This window comes from Drosophila bipectinata, chromosome 3R (genome assembly GCF_030179905.1).
Source record: "Drosophila bipectinata strain 14024-0381.07 chromosome 3R, DbipHiC1v2, whole genome shotgun sequence".
NCBI lineage: Eukaryota > Metazoa > Arthropoda > Insecta > Diptera > Drosophilidae > Drosophila > Drosophila bipectinata.
In genome coordinates, this window is record NC_091739.1 from 8,940,321 (window position 1) to 8,963,201 (window position 22,881).

General features: G+C 40.7%; 4 protein-coding genes across 4 annotated transcripts in view; all 4 read left to right on the forward strand.

Moving 5' to 3' along the window:
- cpo (couch potato) overlaps positions 1–6,260 on the forward strand; it is a gene marked incomplete at its 5' end in the record, with an annotated part of 49,456 nt that extends 43,196 nt beyond the window's left edge. The window contains 1 exon segment of the mRNA XM_017246375.3: positions 712–6,260. Coding sequence (XP_017101864.3) covers positions 712–1,007 — 296 coding nt within the window.
- Positions 6,261–6,774: 514 nt separating this feature from the next.
- DNaseII (deoxyribonuclease II) lies at positions 6,775–8,156 on the forward strand. Its single transcript, XM_017246238.2, has 2 exons — positions 6,775–6,927; positions 7,103–8,156. Exons 1-2 carry the CDS (start codon positions 6,824–6,826, stop codon positions 8,094–8,096), a joined length of 1,098 nt encoding a protein of 365 aa, XP_017101727.2. The 5' UTR covers positions 6,775–6,823; the 3' UTR covers positions 8,097–8,156.
- A 523-nt stretch (positions 8,157–8,679) lies between these two features.
- Positions 8,680–10,193, forward strand: LOC108128936 (SPRY domain-containing protein 7). The gene is made up of 3 exons (XM_017246822.3): positions 8,680–8,904; positions 9,163–9,729; positions 9,793–10,193. The coding sequence occupies exons 1-3, from the start codon at positions 8,799–8,801 to the stop codon at positions 9,888–9,890; spliced, it is 771 nt and encodes a 256-aa protein (XP_017102311.2). The 5' UTR covers positions 8,680–8,798; the 3' UTR covers positions 9,891–10,193.
- Positions 10,194–10,517: 324 nt separating this feature from the next.
- LOC108128935 (tubulin alpha-3 chain) lies at positions 10,518–12,304 on the forward strand. The gene is made up of 3 exons (XM_017246821.3): positions 10,518–10,849; positions 10,902–11,205; positions 11,378–12,304. The coding sequence occupies exons 1-3, from the start codon at positions 10,624–10,626 to the stop codon at positions 12,216–12,218; spliced, it is 1,371 nt and encodes a 456-aa protein (XP_017102310.2). The 5' UTR covers positions 10,518–10,623; the 3' UTR covers positions 12,219–12,304.
- Positions 12,305–22,881: the final 10,577 nt, after the last annotated feature.

Here is a 22,881-nt window from a genome sequence, read left to right on the forward strand (position 1 = left end):
CATCCACTATTTAAATGCCAGCTTCCGGCGCGTTGGTGGAACTTTCTGCCCCACCCCGGGTATTAAGCACCACTATATCTCACTTTCACATGAGTGTGTGTGAGCACTGAGCAGAGTGATTCACGTTTTCCAAATGCTAAGAGGCCACATAAATTTATTTTTCAATTTGCTGCAAGAAAATGCAGCAGCAGCAGCATACACTTAATAAAAAATTCAAAAAATTAACTCTGCATGCCACACCCATGTAGCCACACACTCATAACCAACTTGACGTCCCCAACAGCTTATCCACGGCAGCAAAAAATGGAAAAATTATTTAAAAATTCAAGCATTAAAGTATTTTTTCCAAGGCATGAACATTTCTTGGGTTTTTTTAGGTAGATTGCTTGCTTGAATATCGATTTAAATGGTAAAATGGTAAGATTATCAAGGAAGTAGTTGTTCATTTCAAAAGGAAGATTTTTGCCTAATGCCTAGCTTCAAAGTATAGTTCACTTAATACCGTTTAATTTTAACTTAGTTTAAAACTTTAATAAATGAAATTTAAGATAAAATCTCAAAGCTATTTTAAGCCTAATAAAAAAAACTTAAACGCATGCTTAGAGTCCATAAGTCACAAAAAATCAGCATGACCACCAAGCACCACCAAAGACTGTAGCTTAGCTAGGATTTTCGAAACTATTTTACAATTATTTAAAATTATTTTCAGAGGAGCGGGTATGGAATCACGGCATGATTTGCTCGCTAAGAAGCTAGAGCGGGAAATGCAGCAGCAGACGCAAGTGCACCACTCGACGCATCAGCAACAGCCACAACAGCAGCAACATCACCATGCTTCGACGCAACAACATTACCACCATAGCCACCCAGCAGCGCACCACCACCTCCAGCAGCAGCACCAGAATACACCACAGCAACAGCAGCAGCACCTGAGCCACCACCTGAGCCACCATCATCAGCACCACCATCAGCAGCAACAGTTCTTGATGACGCCGACAGTAACCTGACCCGGCGGCAATGCGAGCCACCATTATGCGACGCCGCATCACCACCACCTGCAGCACCACCAGCCGCACCACCAGCAGCAGCAACAGCCGCAGCCGATGCAGCCGCACCACCACATCTACTCGTACGTGCTGCCCGCGGTCAGTCACATAGCGGCCTAATAAGATCACATTTGGGTTTGAGTCGCAGAAAGGGCGAAACGCTCCGCATGCAACGGATTCATGCGAGGAGTTAGTTATAGAAGACAAAAAACTAAAAAAAATACAAAAAAAAAAACAAAAAAGTAAAAAATGAAAAAATAATGTTAATTTATACATGTGAAAGAAAATAACAGATCCCGTAACCCAGTTTAGTGAAATTTTTCGACAGGCAACAACAAAAGATTGTAGTAGAAACCAAAAATAAGACAATGGGAAAAACTTGTAGTAAAATATACAATTCACGATAGAACGGAAGCTGAGCGAACTACTTAACTAAGTTAGTTGCAAGACAGCAGTTATGCCCCTATTAACGAATACATATATATACACAGTCTATATATAAATATATATATATATTGGAAGCTGATTAGAATTTGTTGGTCAATTCATTCCCGTTTGATATTTGTTTTAGCTTGACAATTTATTTAGTTTCGACGTTTATGCTTGAGTTTCATCTGTTTTAAAGCTCCCCATCCTAATACCCAACCTTACAAATGGAATTGAAAACATTGAATTCATATTCGTTTCGATCCCTCTGTTTCTAATTTTCTGAGTATTAAGTTATGAGATGGGAATAAAATATTAAAAAGTATATGTAAAGTGAAAATTAAGTAAATGGAAAAGGAAAATATATAATTATAGCTTAACCGAATGTGCCCTTTAAATAGCTCTCTTTCTAGAATTATGAAGAATACGAAACAAAACCAAAAATATTTAAATATATGCATTAATGTAATAATTGTATAACTAGTATTGTAATTTTCAAAATGTTACTCAACAAGAAAATTTACCATCAACGATAACAACGAGTAGTCGAAGTCATCGTATAAATTGAAATTTATATTGAGGATTACTGAAAGCTGGTTTCGAAATTTATTTGTTAAAGCCGTAAGAAAAACAAAATTTAATCGTGAATTTGAAATTATTCGATAAGACCTATAGTCGACGTGAGATGAACGTTGCAGGTGCGCTCTCGTGAAGCAAAGACTCGACACAGAAAACAATTTTTAACAAACATAAAAAGCTAAACGAAACTTTAACAGAAACTGGCACAGGACACTCTAAACTTTCCGCCCAAAGAATATGTTTTCTTTCGCCATTTTTGTTTCGAATTTCTGCGTTCCCCCTTACAAAGACTTGAACTTTACTAGAGGGCCCCCAACCTAAAGGACTCCAAATAAATAATATTCCTAACTAACTTTCGAAATGCTAGAACAATCAAATCACATTTCTTGCTAAACCAACGATCGATTTAGTGGGGGAGGGGAGTGAAAGCAGAAGGTTCTTCCTAGAGGGATAAGAGATCAGTGTAGAAGAGAGGACATGTGCGGAGGACGACAGGTTGAACAAGGACGAGAGGATAAAATCAATTGCATATCATCTTACGTAGCAAGCATAAACCGAGTATGTATACCTAAAACGGGGAAACAAAACAATTTGAATTGTAACTAAACGCAAACAACAGAAATACCAAACTATAATAAATGTTAAAGAGCTAACTTAAAGGCTAACAAACTACAATATAGTTAATGTGAGAAAAATAATAAGCAGCTTTTTACAGGATAACGTTCTAACATTTTGTTTAAGAGTTCGTTCAGCCTTGTTTTAATCAATTTTAGAACATATACACGTATATGGATAAAATCTTTACATTTTACCAAAGTTGTCCTTACTAATTTAACAATTTACGTTTACAACTTTACCTACAATTTGTTAAACAAAAACACAGAATATGAAAAACTAAAAGACCCTTGAGTAAATCAGCTAATTTTAAATGTTTAAATCTAGTTTAAGGTAAATGTGACTAGACATACCAAAGGCATATTTGAAAAAAACACACAATTGTTAAGAAAAAATATGAAAAAATAAGCTGAGGAAAACCTATAATTAATTTGTAAAGTTTTAGCCTTTCTCTACACATTTTTTTCATTAAATATTTAATTATTTAATTTTCTTTCTTATTTTAGTCGAATATAAAATGCATATTCCGTCCAATTACATTTCTTGCTTTCCTCTTGCCCGAAATTTCATCTCTTCGCCAGCCTCGCGCCGGTTTGAGAATCATAATTCGAAGCTTAGAACAGAGGTCTACTTATAAGTCTGTAATCCTAACACACACACATACACAACACACACACTCACACACAAGACAAGTAAATTAGTTGAGGTCTTAGTCTGTAAGCAGGGAAAATGTTTAATTATATTGTACTAATGCATATCATAAAATTGCGCCTTCAAGAATACATTGAGAAGAAAAGCCCATGACGGTAAAAAAAAAATATTTACAACTACAACTAAGCATAATAAAAATAAAAGTTAATAGAAGCTAAAGTATGAAACAAATATTTTCGAAATTAATTTTTAGATCCTAAGTAAGAAGCGGCGAATACGCCAGGAAGTATGCAACCATAAAAGCAATGGAAATTTTAAAAGTTTAAAATGCAAAACGTGTGAGGATACTTTGTGTATGTGTGTGTATCTATAGGGAAAACTTGTGCAATTTTCATTCAAGGAAGACGGCAGAGAAAGTGAACCAGCGCGGTGGCAAGATTGTTCAGTCCCCACCCCCAAAAACCATTTTGAGGCTTGATTTCCAAAACATTCTTTAATCTAAATTTCATAGCTACATACTATACATACGTATATGTATACAGATTTTGCAAAATCTGAAGAAAGTAAACATTGAAACAAGATTTCAATACGAATATCTCAACAACAGCAGACGAAGCAGCAGAGGAAAATTTAGTTTGTAAAGATACATAAGAACTAAAGAAAGCAAAAATGAATGAATGACAGAAAACTAAACTAAACAATATGAATTATGGGAACATTATATGAATATATATACACACACATATATATTAAAACATTTTTGAAACAAAAACTAAACAACAATTACAAAGAAGAAAGCATAACAGATACATATCAGCAAATGGATAAAGAACAAAATGAGAAACTTTTACAAAAAAAATTATTAAGAAATAAAAATAAAACCGATATGTTTTGATGTGGTTTTTAAATTTTTAAATATTGTAAACGTAATAGGCAGAAAAGCGGCTACCAAAAAGGGGAAAGAAAGCATAACTGAATGAAAGCTTAGTTATAGATTATCGACCTACTTACTATATGCTAGCTGTATGCTTACATAGTAAAGGCATATCCACAACATTTGTACATTTGTGGAAGCAGTAATAGAAAGACAGTAAACAGTAAAATAACGATAAATGAGTAAAATAATGTTCTATTCTCTGGTATTTATTGTATTCGCTATGTTTCCCGTGTCGAAAGAGTTTCATTACGTATTTAATTAATTCTTTAATTTAAGTTCCCTTCCCAATTGATTGCCTTATGTTTGCCTAAAAATGAACTACAATTACAAACAATTCAATACTAATTTCTAAGTTATTTATATGTATATGTATCGTATACCTCTATTATAAACCCCAATATCAATATGCTTATATAATTTTGTAGCCTTAACTTAGAACTTTTCAATTGACGGTATTAATTATACATAATAAACATTTATATTTTGTTCGTTAAATAAACGCATTATTGTTTCATTCAAACTCACTCAACACACACATACGAGATAAACCCAAACCTTTGAAGAAACGAATTTTGAATTAGTGAAAATTTTTGAAAGAAAATTAAAACCAACTATACAATTACATATATTATACTACATATACATATATGATTCTCTCCCCCACTTAAAGTTTTTGGGTCATTTGAGGGAGAGCCAACTAGAGGAGCATTACACTCAATTACAACTCGATATAGGCAGAGCGGATCTGCAGAAAGTTCGCTGTAAATTTGTAACACATAATACTATGCGTATCTATATACAGGCAGTATGTATAGTATATATAGGGAGTTAAGTAGGAAAGCAACTGATATTAAATATTAATAATATCATGGCAGAGAAATGGCAACATCAGCTGACAGATGGAGATAACACAAGTCAAAACATATCAAACTCGTGCCCGATTACAACTATATATACACATATATATACACTATATATACATATAAACGAAAAGCAGCCACAAATTATGCGCAGCAATTTTCGATGGTAAAGAAATGAAAATTATAAAGATATTGATAAAATTCTTAAGCAGAAACCACTCGAAACCAAGTCGAACTCGAGGTCGAACGGGAAATGCAACTTTTATTTGCATATCTCAAAGTTGAGTAAAATTTTATCAGTAAATAATACGAAGATAACGATTAATATTATTAAAAATATTAAAACTACAAACAATGGCAAATAATTGTCTATTTTGAGGCTCATTTATTTAGCATTTTTCAAAACCAAAATATGACTTTCTTTTTAAAAATCGAACAAATCTTTTGCTAATATTGTAAAAAACAAATTGATTTTTCAAAGCAAATGAAACAAAAAACATATAGCTAAATATTATTATAAAACTTACATAAAGCAGAAAAACTCGTATATATATAAATATAAATATCAGCCTTGTTCTTTATATATATATTGAAAACAAAACAAAAAAAAAGAAAACATACAAAATATTAATAAATTATTAACTACTATAAAAAAAAATGAATACAAAAACATAAAAAATATTTAGCGAAAATATTGTATTGTGAGTTTAAATGTATTGTTGCATACGAAACCAAAGACACAAAAATCGGTACAGTTAGGTTATATGTGAAACTATATGGCAATACCAACCGATTGGCAATGAAAGTTTATTGGCAGAACGGAACAGATCAGAAGAACCGAACCGACAGAAAGGTGAACCATTTTTCACAGACAACAACCAGCAATAAGAGCTAAACAAAATTGAATTCAATTTAAATCTCAAAGCAGTTTATTTTAAAATTAAAAATACATAGCAGAAGGGAAAGCCCAGCCCGCGAACAGATTATACAATTTGATAATGATATTATTTTGAAGCGATCCAGATCGGGGAAAGCACAAAGAGATCCCCTGTATCTAATAAGAGAAAAACAACAAATCGCAGTTTGTAGCCGGCGACAAATTATAAAAATAATAATAATACAAATAATAAATAAAAACTTTAACAATTGTTTTGTGTAATTGTAAAGAAATGGAATTTGTTGTGCCCCCCGATGGGCAGGGTTTTTGGTGATTCTATGGTTGATTCTCGGCTTGAAAAACACGCAACCGGGCGAAGCGTAGCATAAATTATATATTTCAATATATAATTTAAGGCTTCTATATATTATTACGTATTTTTGACCACTTGTTCAAATAAATTGAAAGCGAATTAGTTCAATTCAATTGCTTATCGCCTTATATGGCTTTTCAATGATCTTCGAGATGTAGCTCAGAACCGGACAATGTGTTGATAGTCTGGACGGAAAAGATACGAAAAGGGGTCGTTTGTTTTAAAACCAGCTGAAGGATAATGGAAGCAAACAGAAATTATCTCAGAGTTCGTTTCCTGTTCTTTACCTGAGGACACTTAAGATGTCTTAAAAGACAAAAATAATATTTAAATAATGGGAAATGTTTTATTTTATGGGACACCCTGTATAAGATGAACTCTCATAGATGAGTGTATAGCCTGTGGAATTATTATCTGTTAGTCAGTTGAGTTTCAACAGAGCGTCGAGAAGGTTGTATAATGAGGTTACTTTACTTTGCATTGCTGCTACTTTGGTTTTGGAGCCAAAGCGAAGCTAAAGTAAAAGTGTCCTGCAAGGACGAGCAAGGAAATGACGTAGATTGGTGAGTATTTTACCCATTTTCTCACTATAAATGGGTTACGCATTTTAGTAACAAGGGAATAAAACTTTTATTTTATTTCCTATAAGCCCGATTATCATTGAACTTTTCTGAACCCCTGAACCGCTTTAGAACTAATGTTGATAATTCATTATTAATCTTTTGTTTCCGACTACAGGTGGCACTTGTACAAGTTGCCCAAGCACTACCAGCACAATGATTTGGGAAAGGATACCACTGGGCTGCGATACTTGTACTTGACCAGCCAGAGTTACAGTACTTGGCAGCTGTCTGGCAAAAGGATCAACGAAGCGGAATCCCTGCCTGCTCAGACCCTGAATCCCATTAATGCCGATCCTAACCACACCCTGCTGGCCGTCTACAACGATCAGCAGCCGAATGGGACTGTTTTCAGCACCGGAGGACACGCCAAGGGAGTGGTGGCCAGTGACGGAGAGACTGCCATCTGGCTGGTGCACTCGGTGCCAGGATTTCCAACCGTACCCGACTACTCGTACCCCACCACAGGGGAGCAGTACGCCCAGAGCATGCTCTGTGTCACTTTGAAGGCGGAGGACCTAGAGAAGGTGGGCCAGGTGCTGGTCTACAACGAGCCCCACTTCTACTACCAACGGAATCCCTTATTCGCTAGCTCCGACGAGCTCTTCCCGAGCCTGGAACGCGCCTTGCATGAGCAGTGGCGCACGGAGTCACCTTTCCAAAAGGATGTGGAGGTGCGCAGCTTGGACGGCAAGAAGTTCCACCTGTTCGGCAAAAGTGCCCGTGCAAATGTGGAGCTTTATGCTGATGTGGTGGCCCCTGTCCTGGACGTGAGCCTGTTTGTGGAGGCTTGGCGTGATGGCACCGGCAATCTGCCCAACAGCTGCGAAAAGAAGGACAAGATCCTTAATGTGGAGGCCATCGCCAATGAGCAGCTTTCGGTGAACTTTAAGACCACCCAGGATCACTCCAAGTGGGCGGTGTCTCGTCCCACGGGCATCCTCATCTACCGCTGGCGCGTGGGTGGCGGAGACTGGATCTGCGTGGGCGACATCAACCGCCAGCGGGGTCAGCTGAACCGTGGGGGCGGCACGGTGTGCCACAAGAGCGCCAGTGTCTCGAATCTGTATCGCCAGCTTGTGGCTAACTGGGACAAGTGTGCCGAGGAGTAATGGATGCATTAATAAAGTACATATTGTTGAAAAAAAAACCGAATTAAATCGAATAATTAAAAAAATTTTTCATTGCCTTTATTTACCAGAACCCGGGCCTTATTTTCAAAGCATTTTCTTACAAGGAGGTTTTTGAAAAGCGGTAAAATATTTTATACAAAAAGTTCTTGATAATTATTACTTTTTGGGGTATATAGTAAATATTTTTTTCTATTTTTAAACGACGCAATATTTATGTATTTTTCCAATAGTTTAACACATTTTTTTAAACTTTAAACTTTAAAATTAAAGTTAAAGTTTAAGATTTACAAAAATACATGTATAAAATATATGGATTGTTTGAATGTTTTAGATATTTACAAATATTATATGAGAAAATTAAAGAATGTTTAAAAACGTATCTTGTTAAAATTCTCTTTTTTATTTTTATTTATTTTTATTTTAAATTTTAAATTAAGAAACTTCTTCCCAGCCACCTATGTTTCAAGTTGTATTCTAAAAGTATGACCCTTACTCCCAATTCGATACTTAAGTTGGCAACGCAATCGAGTTCCCACCATAGAGGGCGCTATTTCACCTCAGCCATTGGCAACTCAAATCTGAAACAAAAACAAAGCCAAGCCGTAAACGGCAGAAAATTAACACTCTCCGCAAAATCTAAAATATTTGCGGCCTACTTTATAAAACGATAATCCTTTCGGGATGTTTTGCTGCCTACGCACCTGTCTAAATGGAGGACAGCTAAGAAAACCCGTGGCAGCTGCCAGGAGCCATGAACCAGAAGTCCATCTTGATGCAGCGCATATGGGTAAATTTTTAAAATAAAAACAACAGTATAAATATGTTTTGTTAGGAAAATAGTGCGATAAAGTAGCCATAACTGAGAGACTCCATAGATACCGCAATAAAATTCGAAAACATGGAGCCATTTCCGTTTCCTACCAACACACAGAACTTTCTAATACGCTTTGAGAAGTCAATATTATGAAAACATGGTTTTTATGCCCCATAAAATATTATTAAATATTAATATTGGTAAATAATCACCACCTTTTTCCCGCCATAGGTCCAGACGTGATCCTGCTGTCACACCAGCTCCGCGTAACAGGAACTGGAGGTGTCCTGGCCACGGCTCCCTTGGTCCAGTCGAAATCCTACTTCGAGGTCAAAATTCAGCAAGGTGGCAGTTGGTCCGTTGGAGTGGCCACCCGGCAAACGGATCTTAGTAGGAAGTGCGGTGGAGGGGACCGCGAGTCCTGGTGCTTGTGCTCCGACAACGCCACCCGCCACAACGACCAAGAGGAGTTCCAAGTGGTAGTGCCTTCAGCATGCACCACCCAGCCATCAAAGACAGCCAACGGCATCCTCAACAGCAGCGCAGCCAGAGCGGCAGGACTCATCGCCATAGAAGATCTGCAACAGGAGGATCTGCTGATGACTACAGGAGTTGCTCCACCAGAGGATAGCATTGGTGACACCTTGATAACTTCACCGAAACGGGACTATCCAGACGAAGGGGATATTGTGGGTGTGGCGTTTGATCACGTGGAGTTGAATTTCTACTTCAATGGAAAAAATCTGGAGGTTCCCTTCAGGAATGTGCGGGGAGCAGCATTGTTTCCTGTCATCTATGGTGAGTTTGTGAATTTTTGAAATATTTTCAACCTATATTTTGAATCTATCTATTATATTACAGTGGGAAATGGCGCCATTCTGGACATTATCTTGGATAACTTTTCGCACGGTCCTCCGCCCGGCTTTGAGCGTATCCTGCTAGAACAGTCTCTTCTTTAGAAGGTTGCATACAAAAAGGGCCTTAAAAAAAGAAAAGCTTCAGAACAAAATAACATTCAATGAAATACGAAATAGAAAGTGCGTTTTAGGATTATAGGAAGTTCATTTTCGCTTAAAGATTTTTTTAAAAAGAGGTATAAAATAAACCATAAATTCTAGTCAAAAATTTTCAACTTTACCGCATCCAAGTATTTAGAACCTTGTAGTTATAAAGCGCACTGTTCTATTCATTTGAGAACGATTGTATAAAATTTGAAACTTCTCTAGTCCTTGTACTCCCAAATCCAGAATGTGTTGTTTTTATTTAATCGTGTTTTTGCTTTAGTTTTGTAAATTACTTACATAGCCTGACCTTGCGACTGCTTTTGTATTATACACAGATCTGTATATACCTACAGATGTCATTTTTATGGATCTATATAGCTCTATAACCCAATCACTTAGCCATCTCTCACATTCCAATTTACAATGGCCATGGACCAGTCCACTTACGTATTCGAGCACGGAATTACCTAACTAACTTTAAGAAGCATAAGTATCTAAAAAAATTGTATCTACATATATCTACCGCTTTGAAAACTGATTAATCCGCGCGCGGACAATAAATCTATGTTATGTACTTGAAATTATTTGACTGAGTCTTCATAGTTTGCCTTGTCAATGATAAAAGCATTTTAATTATTTTGGATGGACTATTTTTACGAAATTATTTGTAAAGTTTAAGACATGATACATGGCTGGAAAGGGCGAGATCATCCAGATCCACATCGGCCAGGCCGGTGTCCAGATAGCCAACGCCTGTTGGGAGCTCTACTGCCTGGAACATGGCATCTTGGCCAACGGAAGAGTGATGCAAAGGCCCGTTGATGATGCGTTCCTCACCTTTTTCGAGTTCACCAGCACAAACACTAGTGTCCAGCCTCGAATCGTCATGATCGACACCGAGCCCACGGTCATAGGTGATCCTCTCCCATATATTTCTTCTTCGGGTATCACAAGTGTCTTTTTCAGATGAAATCCGCACTGGCGCCTACCGAAATCTTTTCCATCCGGATACCCTTATCACGGGCAAGGACGACAGTGGCAGTAACTTTGCCAGGGGCTATAACCTGATGGCCAGTGAGCTCCTGGATCGCTCCATGAATGCTATTCGACGAGTGGCCGATCGCTGCAGGAATCTCAGAGGCTTCCTGGTTTTCCGAGCCATTGGTGGGGGATCAGGCTCCGGTCTGGGCACTCGAATAATGGAAAAACTCTTGGATGATTTTGGCAGAAAGATGACGGTTGTGGAGTTTCTAGTCTATCCATCGCCTTCGTAAGTGGGAGGTTATTTTTTCGGGTTGGTTTTATTTTTTTCGATACTCAGATATGAATGATAAGAAGGTTATCTTATCTTTTCGATGAGTAATATTTTCAGGGTGTATACATACAATTTTAATAGTTATATACCTAAATAAGTGTATAAAATATTTATTTATGTTTTCCAGAATATCTCCTGTGATCGTAGAGCCGTACAATGCCCTGTTGGCCGCTCACTTCTCCATGGACTGCGCGGATGTTTCCTTTATAGTGGACAACGAGGCCCTGTACGATATTTGTGCCAATACCCTGAATGTTCCCGCTCCCACCTATACGAATCTTAACCGCATCATTGGGCAGGTTGTCTCCGGATTTACAGCATCACTGCGCTTTGGCGGAGGCTCGAGCGTGAGCTTTCAGGAGCTCCAGACAAACTTGGTGCCATACCCGAGGATCCACTACCCCCTGATCAACTACGCACCTCTGGTGCCCATCTCTCACTCCCAGTTCGTCAACATGTCGACGGCTCAGCTGACGGGGCAGTGCTTCCAGATGAGCAACCAGATGGTCAGGTGCAACCCTTCGCACGGCAAGTACATGTCGTGCGTCCTTCTGTATCGCGGGGATATAGCTCCCAACGAGATCAATACGGCGCTGGAGAACATTAAGCGGAACAGGTCGTTTCGCTTCGTGGACTGGTCGCCAACTGGCTTCAAAATAGGAGTCACCGGCATGCCGCCGGTATATGTTCCTGGCGGCGATCTGGCGCCCACCAATCGCGCCTGCGTGGCCATTTCGAACAACACCAACATCCGGATAGCCTGGTGCCGGCTGGTCAACAAGTTCGACAAACTGTACCAGAAGCGGGCCTTCGTCTACCACTACGTGGGTGAGGGACTCGAGGAGGGAAACTTTGCCGAGGCATCGGAAAATATCTGCCAACTCGTCCACGACTATCTGGAGGTGGATGCCTCCGCTCCAACCTCCAATCGCGATTCCGGAGATGACGAAGCCGGAGATGACGACTAGTGGGCTTTGTCCACCCGAAGCCCTTTTTCCTTTCAGCATCTGTGTCGTCCAAAAAAAAATCATTAAATTCCCTGTGGCACATTTTACTTATTATTGTTTCATTTTTTTGTTTGCTTATGATCCTTTGGTAATTGACGTCGAAATTGTTCTCTCGATGACTTTATCAAGCTAAGAAAGAGTTTGAAGAACGGTTCGTAAGAATACTCTACAAAGAATACCCATAATATAGTAATTATTTCTGATAAAAAATATTGAATAGATTTAAAAGAACATAAGCTACAGGAAAGGATTAAAAGTTTGTACTCTGCAAACTCTGATTGAGTTTTATGATTCATCATAATTCCAATACTTTATTAGTTCATCTTTAAAGAGTACTTTAAACTTCGACCAGATTGTAGATACTTACCTTTCATTTTTCTTTTCTTTATTTTTTTCCAAAGCTTTCGTCAGCTCGAAACCGTTGGCCAAATTAAGTATTTATGGTTGGCTAAAACAAATATTGACCCAGCCTGTAATTTGCGTTGCTTGACCCCGGCCCCAAAGAGAAGAAGTCGGGGTCGGGGACAGGGCGGTCTGATGGCCTGATAGGCGTGGCCAGCTGGGCCGATATGGGGTATAATTAAAATGATCGCAGCCCGAGGGTTTAGCACGTACCGAGGCAAAAGTCGCGCTTATCGCGATCGCACCCAGGGCAAGGTCTTCCCGATCCGCCGATCCTCCGATCCGTCGATGCAGCATCTGCGGATGATCTCCAGCCGGCTTCTCTGGGCTTTCCTGAGGTCCCTTAACCCCTCGGTGCCCGATTCAGTTTTCGCTGTGTAACGTGACTTACGCACGCTTAATGCTTAATGCGCGATTATCGATTAAGGGATCTTGGCCAGCACGCAGCAGACCGCTCACTTGGCCATCTTATCAGCTTTTGGTGTGGTCCTTTTGCAGGACCACTGACCGCTGTTATTAAAGGCATTATCATTATGAGATCCCGGTCCCTTTCTGCCAATTCCTTTGTGTGTTAACTGTTGCTAATCTTAAATTGAACTCCGGACGGTTGCTTTTGTTTTTTCAGCGTGAGAACCGCTGCGTGTGGCTCCATCGAATCAGGCTCTATCCTTATTTTTCAGGGGGTGTTAATGAGCTAAAGGAAATGCCTAAGGACTACCTTGGGCCAAAAAGCAGTGAAATGAAGACGTTCTACCGATCGACGTGAACTAATAAAGCAATTCTGCGAGATGGCCGAAAGGAAAAGGTGCGTCAACCGGAGGGGTGGAAATAAAAGAAGTCGCAAGACTGGAGGGATTGGCAGGATGGGGAGGTAGGCAGGACGACCTCTGTGCACCACAACATTTGAAATATCTAGTTAACTCTGGGGCCGCTCTGACCTCCTTTATTTATGCACTAATCCGTGGGAAATGCTGGCCAAGACACCTGGGGCCGATTTATGCCATAAACGAAACGAAACGAACCAAAAAAAAAGAACAGCAACCATTGCAAAAACCCGCACCCGCAACAAAAGACACAGAAATGCAAAAAAAAAGTATAAATATTTATTAAAAAAAGGTCGATAAATTAATGCCCTTTAAATAATTAAATAAATCCATATTTTATGGGAGGTAATGAGTTATAAATACCATAAATTTTTCGGAAATAATCAAACCTAACTATGACATTTAAAAACTTAAATTTTAAATACCAATTGTCTTGTTGCCCAAGAATCTTTTATTTTATTTAATCAACAACAAAAACCTTTATAAAGATATTTCATCTTAAGACAAATCCCCACTGAAAGATAGAGTATACTTAGGAGGTAAAAATATTAAACAACCGTCGAGTGAATTAATAAAGCGCCTTGCGAGGCGGCCACGCATTAAACGACACACTCCACAGAAAAACATTACAACGAATCCAGGCAGGCCGAAAGGCAGGAAGAGCTCTATTCCGAGGACCATATGGCCACATGTGTGCGGCTACGTTTACGGATCCGCAAAATGAATAGATGCCACATGACTGACCACTCCAATGTACTGCACTCCACTTTTGTTGTTGCCCGGTTTTTTTCGCCGAGGGCAAACATTTTGGAATTGCAATTTTCGACTTCATTTCCAGGCTTTGAACGCCTTGGCTGCATTGGCTTTTATTTTATTTTTTATTTATTTTTTTTTTTTTGTTTTGGGAGGAGAGTGTGGCAAGGAGACTTTGAGTTCGAGGCAACACCTACCGAGGCACCGCAACCACCAAATGGGCAAACCAACACAGTTCACTAAGCCATCGGTGGGCGGTTGCAACTGCAGCAGGGAGCAAAGGGAAGTCGAGTTTACACTAAAAGAAATGAGAAGGAATTAGTTGATTTTAGTAGAATTGGTCCAAAAAGACACCCAAATCTTTCAAATGCATTTCTATAAAATATTCTAGAATTGGTAGGAGATATGTTAGGTCAACCCTTATTTCAGACAGTGTAGGTCTACGCAGCAAGTGTTTCGATTTATGTTTTTGCGCCTCGGCCGCCACAGCTAGCTACATGCCACATGCCCCGGCTCTGAATCCGAATCTGGCAGACTCAGATACGGCTGCGGCTGTGGCAGCGGCGTTTTCATTCAAAATGTTTAACCAGACCCGGCACGGTCGGGGCCGGCCAGAAGACCACTTGTTGCTCTTTTATTCATTCAATTTGTCAGTTTTGCACTAGCACAAAACGAAAGCCAGCCCAGTCCAGTCCAGGCCGGGACGGGCGGGTCGGGACCAGACGGGATCTCTTCCCCACTTCGGGCCCCGGCCAGAGTCAAAAGGTTATCGCCACACTTGCTGCATTTATAGTGCCCCATCATGCGGCATGTGATCATCACGGAGATGATAATGACGCTGATCGTGGTCTATGCTCTGGTGCTCCTCTGGTCATGTTTACATGGCAGAATTATTAGTGGTAATATTTGTGAAATATTTGTTTTCTAATCTGTAAACACCAATCATATTAGCAATTTGAATATGACAGCGCCGGCTCCAAACAGTAACAGGCCTTGTTGTTGTGTTATTTGAGCTTTTCGTGAAGGGTATTTACATTTTTTGGCAGTAGTTTGAATACATTTCTTATAAACTGATAAAGGGGTATAAGCTCTAGGGTCAAAAAAGTAGATCAAGAGCACCCTATGATTTTGTTTGTTAGAATAAACCATTTTTATGTTCTAGTAACAAAGAATGTTCTTACAGAGAACTTCTCTTCTTAAACTATTTAAATTAATATACATTGAAATTAAAAGACATCTTAATAAAATAAGATTTAGATGAAAGGGTATTTGGTTTTGTGGTTCGGCCTGATGCCACAAATCTTTATGCCCCATGTTGCATTTGTGGTCAACGGTCAGTGGCTTGTGGCTAGTATTTTGGTTATTATGTTGGCCTGGCCGATGGGCTGGCACCGATGGGTGGGTGGGTAGGTGGGGCGTGAGTTATTATCTATTCAATTGTTGCACTTTGCTGCTTCCTATTGCCTTGGGAGACGGCAATGAAACCTCCCCCTGAATCACTCTTCCCTCTGGAATTTCTGCTTTGCAGTTATGAGTATAGTGCCATGAAATTTATGATAAATGCCATGATCTCCGCGGCTTCGACGGCTCGAATTCGACTCGGCTCGTTAGCCGTCGCTCGAGCATCGTTTACAACACTTTAAGAGGATTTTACAGCCTCGACTCCATTGGCAGCCATTAGCGAGGCAATTGACATACTCCTTGACAGTCGGACTGAGAGGAGCTCTAAGTGCACGAAATTTATCATTGACGATGGATCGGAGGGGGCGTTTGCCAAAAATGGCACAAATAACGACATAATTTGGCCACAGATCTGGCCAGCATCGGATATCAGCAGCAGCAGCAGCTTCAGACTGCATTTGAGGCAAAATGCCAGCCAACTTGCAGCTTGCAACTTGAAACAAAAAAATAAAACGACAATCGACATATGCAAATTGACTGTGAAACGCAGACGACGCACAGCCAAAAATGGTGTGCAAATCGTTAAGCCACTTTGTAGATACACTCTGCGAAAAATGGCAAGATTTTGTGGCTAAAAAAATTTGGCTAATATTAATACAAGAGAGTTCTTTTCGCCAGTGTTTTTACAATCGTGAATGGCAGAGCTGGAACATAAATAATTCAATTAGTTAGAGTAGAAATTAGCGAGCAACATAACATTTCGTATAAAGATTTGCCAATCTGACAGTCTTTGATCTCTCGGGCAGATGACATCATCCGGCGGACAGGCAAACGGTTAGATCAAATAGATTTTTAACAGCCGGACTAAATGGCTAAATGCTTTATTGGCTATCAGCTGACATATTCGAACTGCAAAGGCCATGATTGAACTTGAAATTCCATATTAAGTGCATTTTGGAATAGAATCGAGCGGCGAAACTGAGTCGGGTCTATTGTGGAGTTCGGGGCTGGCATGGTAATTACTCTGGCTAAAAAGTCTCAGCCCCTCGGACGGCAGTGGATTGCAATTTGAGCAACAAAAAAGTCAAATTCTGCACTGAACGCAATTAATCAAGCGCCTTGGGTCGTGCCTGGCCAAATGTTTTCCACTCCTAATGATGCCGTGGTCATATACTCGGTGCCCCATTGTGCCCGGCCTCCTTTCCCCTCCTGGCAGCCCCACCGGTTGCGCAAATATGGCCTGGGTCGAAGTTCAAGCCGACCGCAAACTGTGCTTAATGTCTCACTTATGGCCAAGTCTGTAAGCCAAAAAGCCAAGCCTCTCCAGTTGCCGTTGCGTGAGAATGTTTGCGGCGGAGCGTTTGTCAAGCTCTAATTTGTGGCAACTCGGAGTCACGTGTCTCCCGGACCAAGTCAATATCTTGATGGATCGACCGGCCGGATATCGCGATTGGTGAGTCTGGCATTATATGGCCTGATAATTTGGCTTAAATGCGTGGCCAAGACCACTCAACGGCCACAGGTAATCGCTGAGTAAAATAATTATATTTTTTATTTATCTATAGACTTGGAGATACAAGGTATTCAGAATAATATTGGAGATATACTTGCATTTTTTTTAAGCCCCATTTTAGAGATCCTGACTAAAAAAAGGATAACAGAAAAGTCCATATTTGAACCTTAACTATTTTTTTTAATTATCTAAAAACAAATATACCTTTGTAGCCTTACAATTCCAGGTAAGTTTGGATAATAACTGTCTTTGGCAGTCGTTCCTAATCCTAATCAATTTTGAACGCCTCACGAGGCGTCATAAATACGTTTTTTCGAAAGATAAAGACGGGATGGGTCGCGGATAGGCGCAGGAGCGAGACCGAATGAGGTTTTAATTTTTGCATTTTTAAAAAACATTGCCAAAGTGTTACAATTTCCATTAGTTACAGTTATTTGGCCAAAACAGAGAGTGAGGCAACTCGGCCCGAACGGGCAGGCACAATTATCAACTTTTTGCGTTGATTACGATGATGGATTATAACACTTTGCCAGAGCTCCAGTGGTCCAACCAGTGGCGGCCAGAAAAACTGGACCGTCCGACCAACCGACCCGACTGGGAAAATTGAATGAGTAGAGCTGCTGGAGGAATGGCAGCACTTGGGGGCAGGGCAACAACCGATTGCCATTCCGCATATGGCATTTACATACTATGTTGTCTCGTATCCTCCACTGGGAGGCACAGAAATTAATTTAACAGCTTGACAGGATTATGCGAGAACAGGGTCAGCAGCCACCGTGGCCAAAAGCCGCTGACAGCCAGCACGAAAACTGATTGGTCACAAGTCAAAATGGGACTGGCAGCTGGAGCGGCCCTTCGGGCCATAGCGAATGATGTGGCCAGATGCCGGGCACTGTACCCAATTAGCGGATCATTTAACACGTGCTCCTGCTCTGCCCGCTGGATATATAGAATTTACTCTATGGGTCGCACGAACACAGGTGCAGTCGCTCCATCTGGCTGTCTCCGGGTGTGCTAATTGAGCTGGGATCTATGACAAACATAAATGCATTCGGGGAGGACCCAAATATTTAACATTTCTATAGTTGGAAAGCAAAATGCTCTTTCGAAATCATTCCTAAAGCGGAGGCTTCTTTAAATGAGTTTATTCTTAGATGTCTTGCAAAACTTCCCTTGAAAAACGTTTAGAGAAAGATTAACAAAAGCCTTGGCAATATATCGCCTACCTCTTGAAAGAGTATCACAAGTCAAAAGTCGGCTTAACGATCATTGACTAGACCATTTGCTATATAAAGTGGCATATGCAAATATGCCGACGATTAGGCCCAGTCTGTGGCCTCAACATCGACTGGGACTGGTTGCTGGATCGGATTGGGCAGACTTCTGGCTACCGACTTCAGACTACTGGCATCTCCGACTGCCGCCGGCCGATTAATCAATGATAAATCCGAAATAGATAAATGACCAGGCACATGGCAAATGTTGTGTGGTCCCCTTTGCAGGACTGATCACCTGCTGTTGCCTCTCCTGGGCCTAGAGGTTCCAATTCCTTGGCCAAACCCAATGGGCCTGCTCCTCTTTCCTTGGCCCGTGTAGCGGGTGCAAGATAAATGCCCCACTGATGATGCTGACAGAGAGCTAGTCGCCCTGCAATCGTCTGGAATCCAGGGTCCATCCCCTTGCACCGTCATCAACATCAGTATTCACCCTTTTTGGGCATTGTCAATGTTCCGAGACGCATTTGCATCGTACGGTTAATTGTGACCGCTATTTGTTGACCAATTGTGGGTGGCAGCAGCACCACAGAAGCAGTTCAGCACCACCACTGTGCCACCACCAAATTCGATTTGTTTGGAGGAGGAATTCTGCATATGTCAAAAAACTGGAAACTGGTTTGGGCTGCGATTCTTTTATTTACAATTCCCTTTCACAGAGACTATTAGTTGGCCAGAATGGTATCTTCAAAGTTTAAATTAAGAAAAGTTTTAAGGGCTTAAAATATTATTTTCTTATTTAAAATAAGAATTTTGAGAAGGGGGCATCTAAAAGGACTTTAAGTAAGGGTAATGGCCACTTCGTTGCTAGCATCTAACGTCACCGTTTGTGGCATTGGCTTGGTGCACTCTGTGACTCCAAGTCCTGGCCTAGGTTCGCACAGGTGGCACTTTGAGCTAGAGAGAGCTAGAACTGCAGTGGCCGGGTCCTCTTACGAGCTTTGCCCTCGTTAGCTCAGCACGTAGCTGTTGCAGCTAGCCGGATATCTATATATAGCCAACTGGTGTGATTTTGATTCATGGCGCGATTATATGTGCGCACGCAGTTTATCTTCTTTTCTTTTTTCTCGAGATTTTTCAAGTTTTTTTTTTATTTTAACAGCACAGTAGCTTGGACTCAGCATGAAGGCTTGAAATCTGAGGAAGAGGCTCGATCCTCTTCGCCCCATGCCTGATCCCTTCCTTGTGGCACTTAACATTTTATTGTTAATAAAATATATTACAAGGCGCAATACAAAAGGCCAACCAAGCTGTGTGCCAGCCAGTTCTCCGCTGCTTTCAGACCCAAATGCGTTAACGAAATCATCTGCCGCATCCTCCGGCCTCTTTGAGAACCCCCCTCAGGTGAGGATCACGGATCCCTTGCCATCCTCCGCCCCTGGGAATGTCGCGTGAGTTCGTGTCGTACATTTAACGCGTGACTTCTTTTGAAAATTGTTCATAAATTTTGCGTTTAACAGTAGCAGAAAGGCAACGGAAAAAGTCCAACAAAAGTGGGGCCAATACAAGACCGTTGAAGGCTAAAACCAGGGAATTTGGTAAATGCATTTCTTGTTCTTCCATGAAGTTTTTAAAAAACTCAACACAAAAATGACTTCACAAATCCGACAGATCTGCTCATCTCTGGCTGCCTTTCGCTCATTATAATGCAAATGCAATATATAGACTTGAATGAGTATACGAGCATTGGAGTATTTCTAATTAATAACACACAAAATGTAATCAGCAATGTTAATTAGGCACATCCGCTGCTCAACTCATTCAGCGTTGTCACCTCCACTCCGAGTTTCATTCATAAAATCTGACGCAGTCACAGTTTTCGTTCGACTGCTGCCCACATGGCAGACTGTTGCCTGAATTTGCATAGTTCGTAAGCCAAGTCAGGTAATCTGTGGCTGCTGTAGTAAAAAAAGGCACAAAATCGTTAAAGATTTTGTGTGTGCTTGTTTTCGATCATTTTCGATTCAAAATGCCGTTGTTGAGAATTACCAAACCGGTTACCAGGTTATGAAACTGTTTCTGCTTCAGTGTATCGGTTTGTGGATTTTGGGTTTTTTCGATTCTGCTGATTTTATGAATGAAAGAGCGTAAAATTTGCATTTCAGTTTGTGAAACACGTGAAGTGTCCCTCCAGATTACTCATACGCCCGGTGATCTTTCAAACGAAGAGCAGTTCAGTTCCGCCAAGAGATGTTTGCGGGAAAAAGCTGATTCTATTATGAATCAACATTTCTCTGACAGGTGGGCCAAACTGATTCATCTTTGCAGCCACAATACAAGTCCACTTATTCAAATAAGCAAAATGAATTATTATTAATTTATTATTTCCGGTGCCGCTCGAATTAAATCGCTGCCAAGCTCAAACAGATACACAAATAATAATAAATGGAGGTGCCTACATATAGAAATGTTAATGTATCTAATGCTTCAAGCACTTGTCAATGTTCTCCCGCCGTCTGTTTGTTTCTCTCAATGAGTTATCCCCGCAAAAACCCCCAATTATGTCGGTGGCGAAATGATACTTCAGCTGGCCTGCCTTCAGCTCGCCTTTCCAAACAAAAAGCCCCAAAGACGAGGTCAGATCCCAGCTAGGCGATCGACCAACTGCCTGACTGACTGACGGCCACGATCTGGACGATCGACGTTAGACAGGCAATTTGTAGACTTTTAAAATAGTTTCCAATGGAACCCACCGGCCAGCCGAAAGGCACTCGGCCAGACAACCTGTGCGCTGTCCGATCACCGAAAGCGATTGACCACAACAAACACTACAATAAAGGAGTTGCATTTTCAAAGATCGAGGTACTTAATACTCTTGTTAGGAGACTACTACAGACTATAATTTAAGCAAAGCATCCCATAAAGTTTTTAGATTGTATACATTAAAAGAACTCTTAAATCTTAAGAGCTTCTATAAAGTTAATAATATTTTTTGACCTTTCCTTTCTTCCCTCTATACCTTTTGGGAAGAGTATGAAAAGCGCATGCAAATTAATAGCCAACTTTGGCCAAAAATTAATTGATCACTCGAGACAGGCAACATTGCAGAGATTGCAGACCAGCCGAATTGGACAGATCGGCAGACCGACAGACCAACAGAGCGACAGACGATCGATCGATGGCTGGCTGATCGCCGCGAATTATTTCGGGGGGAGACTGGGGGAGCCTAAGTGCCCGCATACTCCAGAGCTGATCACAGACTTCCTGAGGTAGCCAGCTCGCGATTAAGTTGGTGAAATGTTTTTTCATGGCTCCATGAACAAATTTCAATTAACATATTCACGCAATAATTGCAGGGGTCTCGCGGCCCACGTAGCCTGTGGTCAGAAAAACAAAAACACAGCATGATCGAGGCCCACGCCGTAATCCCCGGCAGACACGTGTCAAACTTCCGATCATTAGGAGGGGACGGTCGCTCATCGCACCACGCCCACTCGGAGCCACTCTGAGCTAGGGTCCTAATTAATAAACAGACAAAACAATTTTTAGGGCCCCTCGGAGAGAGAAAAACATTCGGATTGATAAATTATCGAAAATGCAGTTTAGCGTGTGCCTTAGACAAAAAGATATTGAGATTAATCATTGGTCCATCATCCGATCGGATCCGATGCGTTGGCGATCCTCTGCAGTAATGCCGCCTAATTAATGATGCCACGCATGGAAAGCGATGGAAACTTGGTGGTATAATCCAGTGGGTCAGTGGAAAATAAAAATAATAAAAACCAGAAGCGGCCCATGACGGAATATCCAATGGAAAATATTTGACAATTGGATACAGTGGCGGAATCTTTAGAAAATTTATGAGATGAGGCCATAACAAGATCGATTTGAGGATTTGAATGGCAATAAAAGAATATTTATGTCTGTAGTGAATTTTGTAGTACTGCATCCAATGCCATTAGAAATAAATGTGCATCTGAATATATAGATTTAGCAGGTTGATCAATTGAATTATTACTTAGACTTTTTCGGTTTCCACACCCACATTAAGTCATAGCAATTACCGTTGATCTCTGACTTAAACCGGCTCATAATCAAGACACAATTTTTAATTTAAACTCGCCCCACTGAATAGTCCCCGAGTATTAGACACAATGTTGCAAGATCGCTTAGATCGCAGCCCCGCCACATCCCACAATTGTAAGTCGGACAACATTTGGCCCCTGGCTGGCAACTACTCATTGCAAATACCCCTGCTTGCCGCCGGACCCGGGCTTGACTTGAATATCGGACACTCCACAAATCTCCCGCAATTACAATACTTTATAAACTTATTTTTCTTCTGCCATCGAGGGGCTCGTATTATCGTCTAATTGCATCGCCGACGCTCTTGGCATTTAGCGCGTCAACAAACGAGCCGCCAACGCCGCGACCCCAAGCCCCATACCCCCAGCCACCAGACACCAGCCCCCAGATCACCACCCCCACCCCTTAATCCTATCGCACCTCGGCTAAAA

What these genes read in the sequence shown, in the direction of transcription:
- DNaseII (XM_017246238.2), top strand. Translation starts at nt 6,824, where the DNA reads ATGAGGTTACTTTACTTTGCATTGCTGCTACTTTGGTTTTGGAGCCAA. An exon ending in CAAGGAAATGACGTAGATTG is followed by an intron (nt 6,928 to 7,102) that starts GTGAGTATTTTA and finishes TTCCGACTACAG; the next exon opens with GTGGCACTTGTACAAGTTGC.
- LOC108128936 (XM_017246822.3), top strand. Translation starts at nt 8,799, where the DNA reads ATGTTTTGCTGCCTACGCACCTGTCTAAATGGAGGACAGCTAAGAAAA. An exon ending in TCTTGATGCAGCGCATATGG is followed by an intron (nt 8,905 to 9,162) that starts GTAAATTTTTAA and finishes TTCCCGCCATAG; the next exon opens with GTCCAGACGTGATCCTGCTG. An exon ending in ATTGTTTCCTGTCATCTATG is followed by an intron (nt 9,730 to 9,792) that starts GTGAGTTTGTGA and finishes ATTATATTACAG; the next exon opens with TGGGAAATGGCGCCATTCTG.
- LOC108128935 (XM_017246821.3), top strand. Translation starts at nt 10,624, where the DNA reads ATGGCTGGAAAGGGCGAGATCATCCAGATCCACATCGGCCAGGCCGGT. An exon ending in CACCGAGCCCACGGTCATAG is followed by an intron (nt 10,850 to 10,901) that starts GTGATCCTCTCC and finishes TGTCTTTTTCAG; the next exon opens with ATGAAATCCGCACTGGCGCC. An exon ending in CTAGTCTATCCATCGCCTTC is followed by an intron (nt 11,206 to 11,377) that starts GTAAGTGGGAGG and finishes TATGTTTTCCAG; the next exon opens with AATATCTCCTGTGATCGTAG.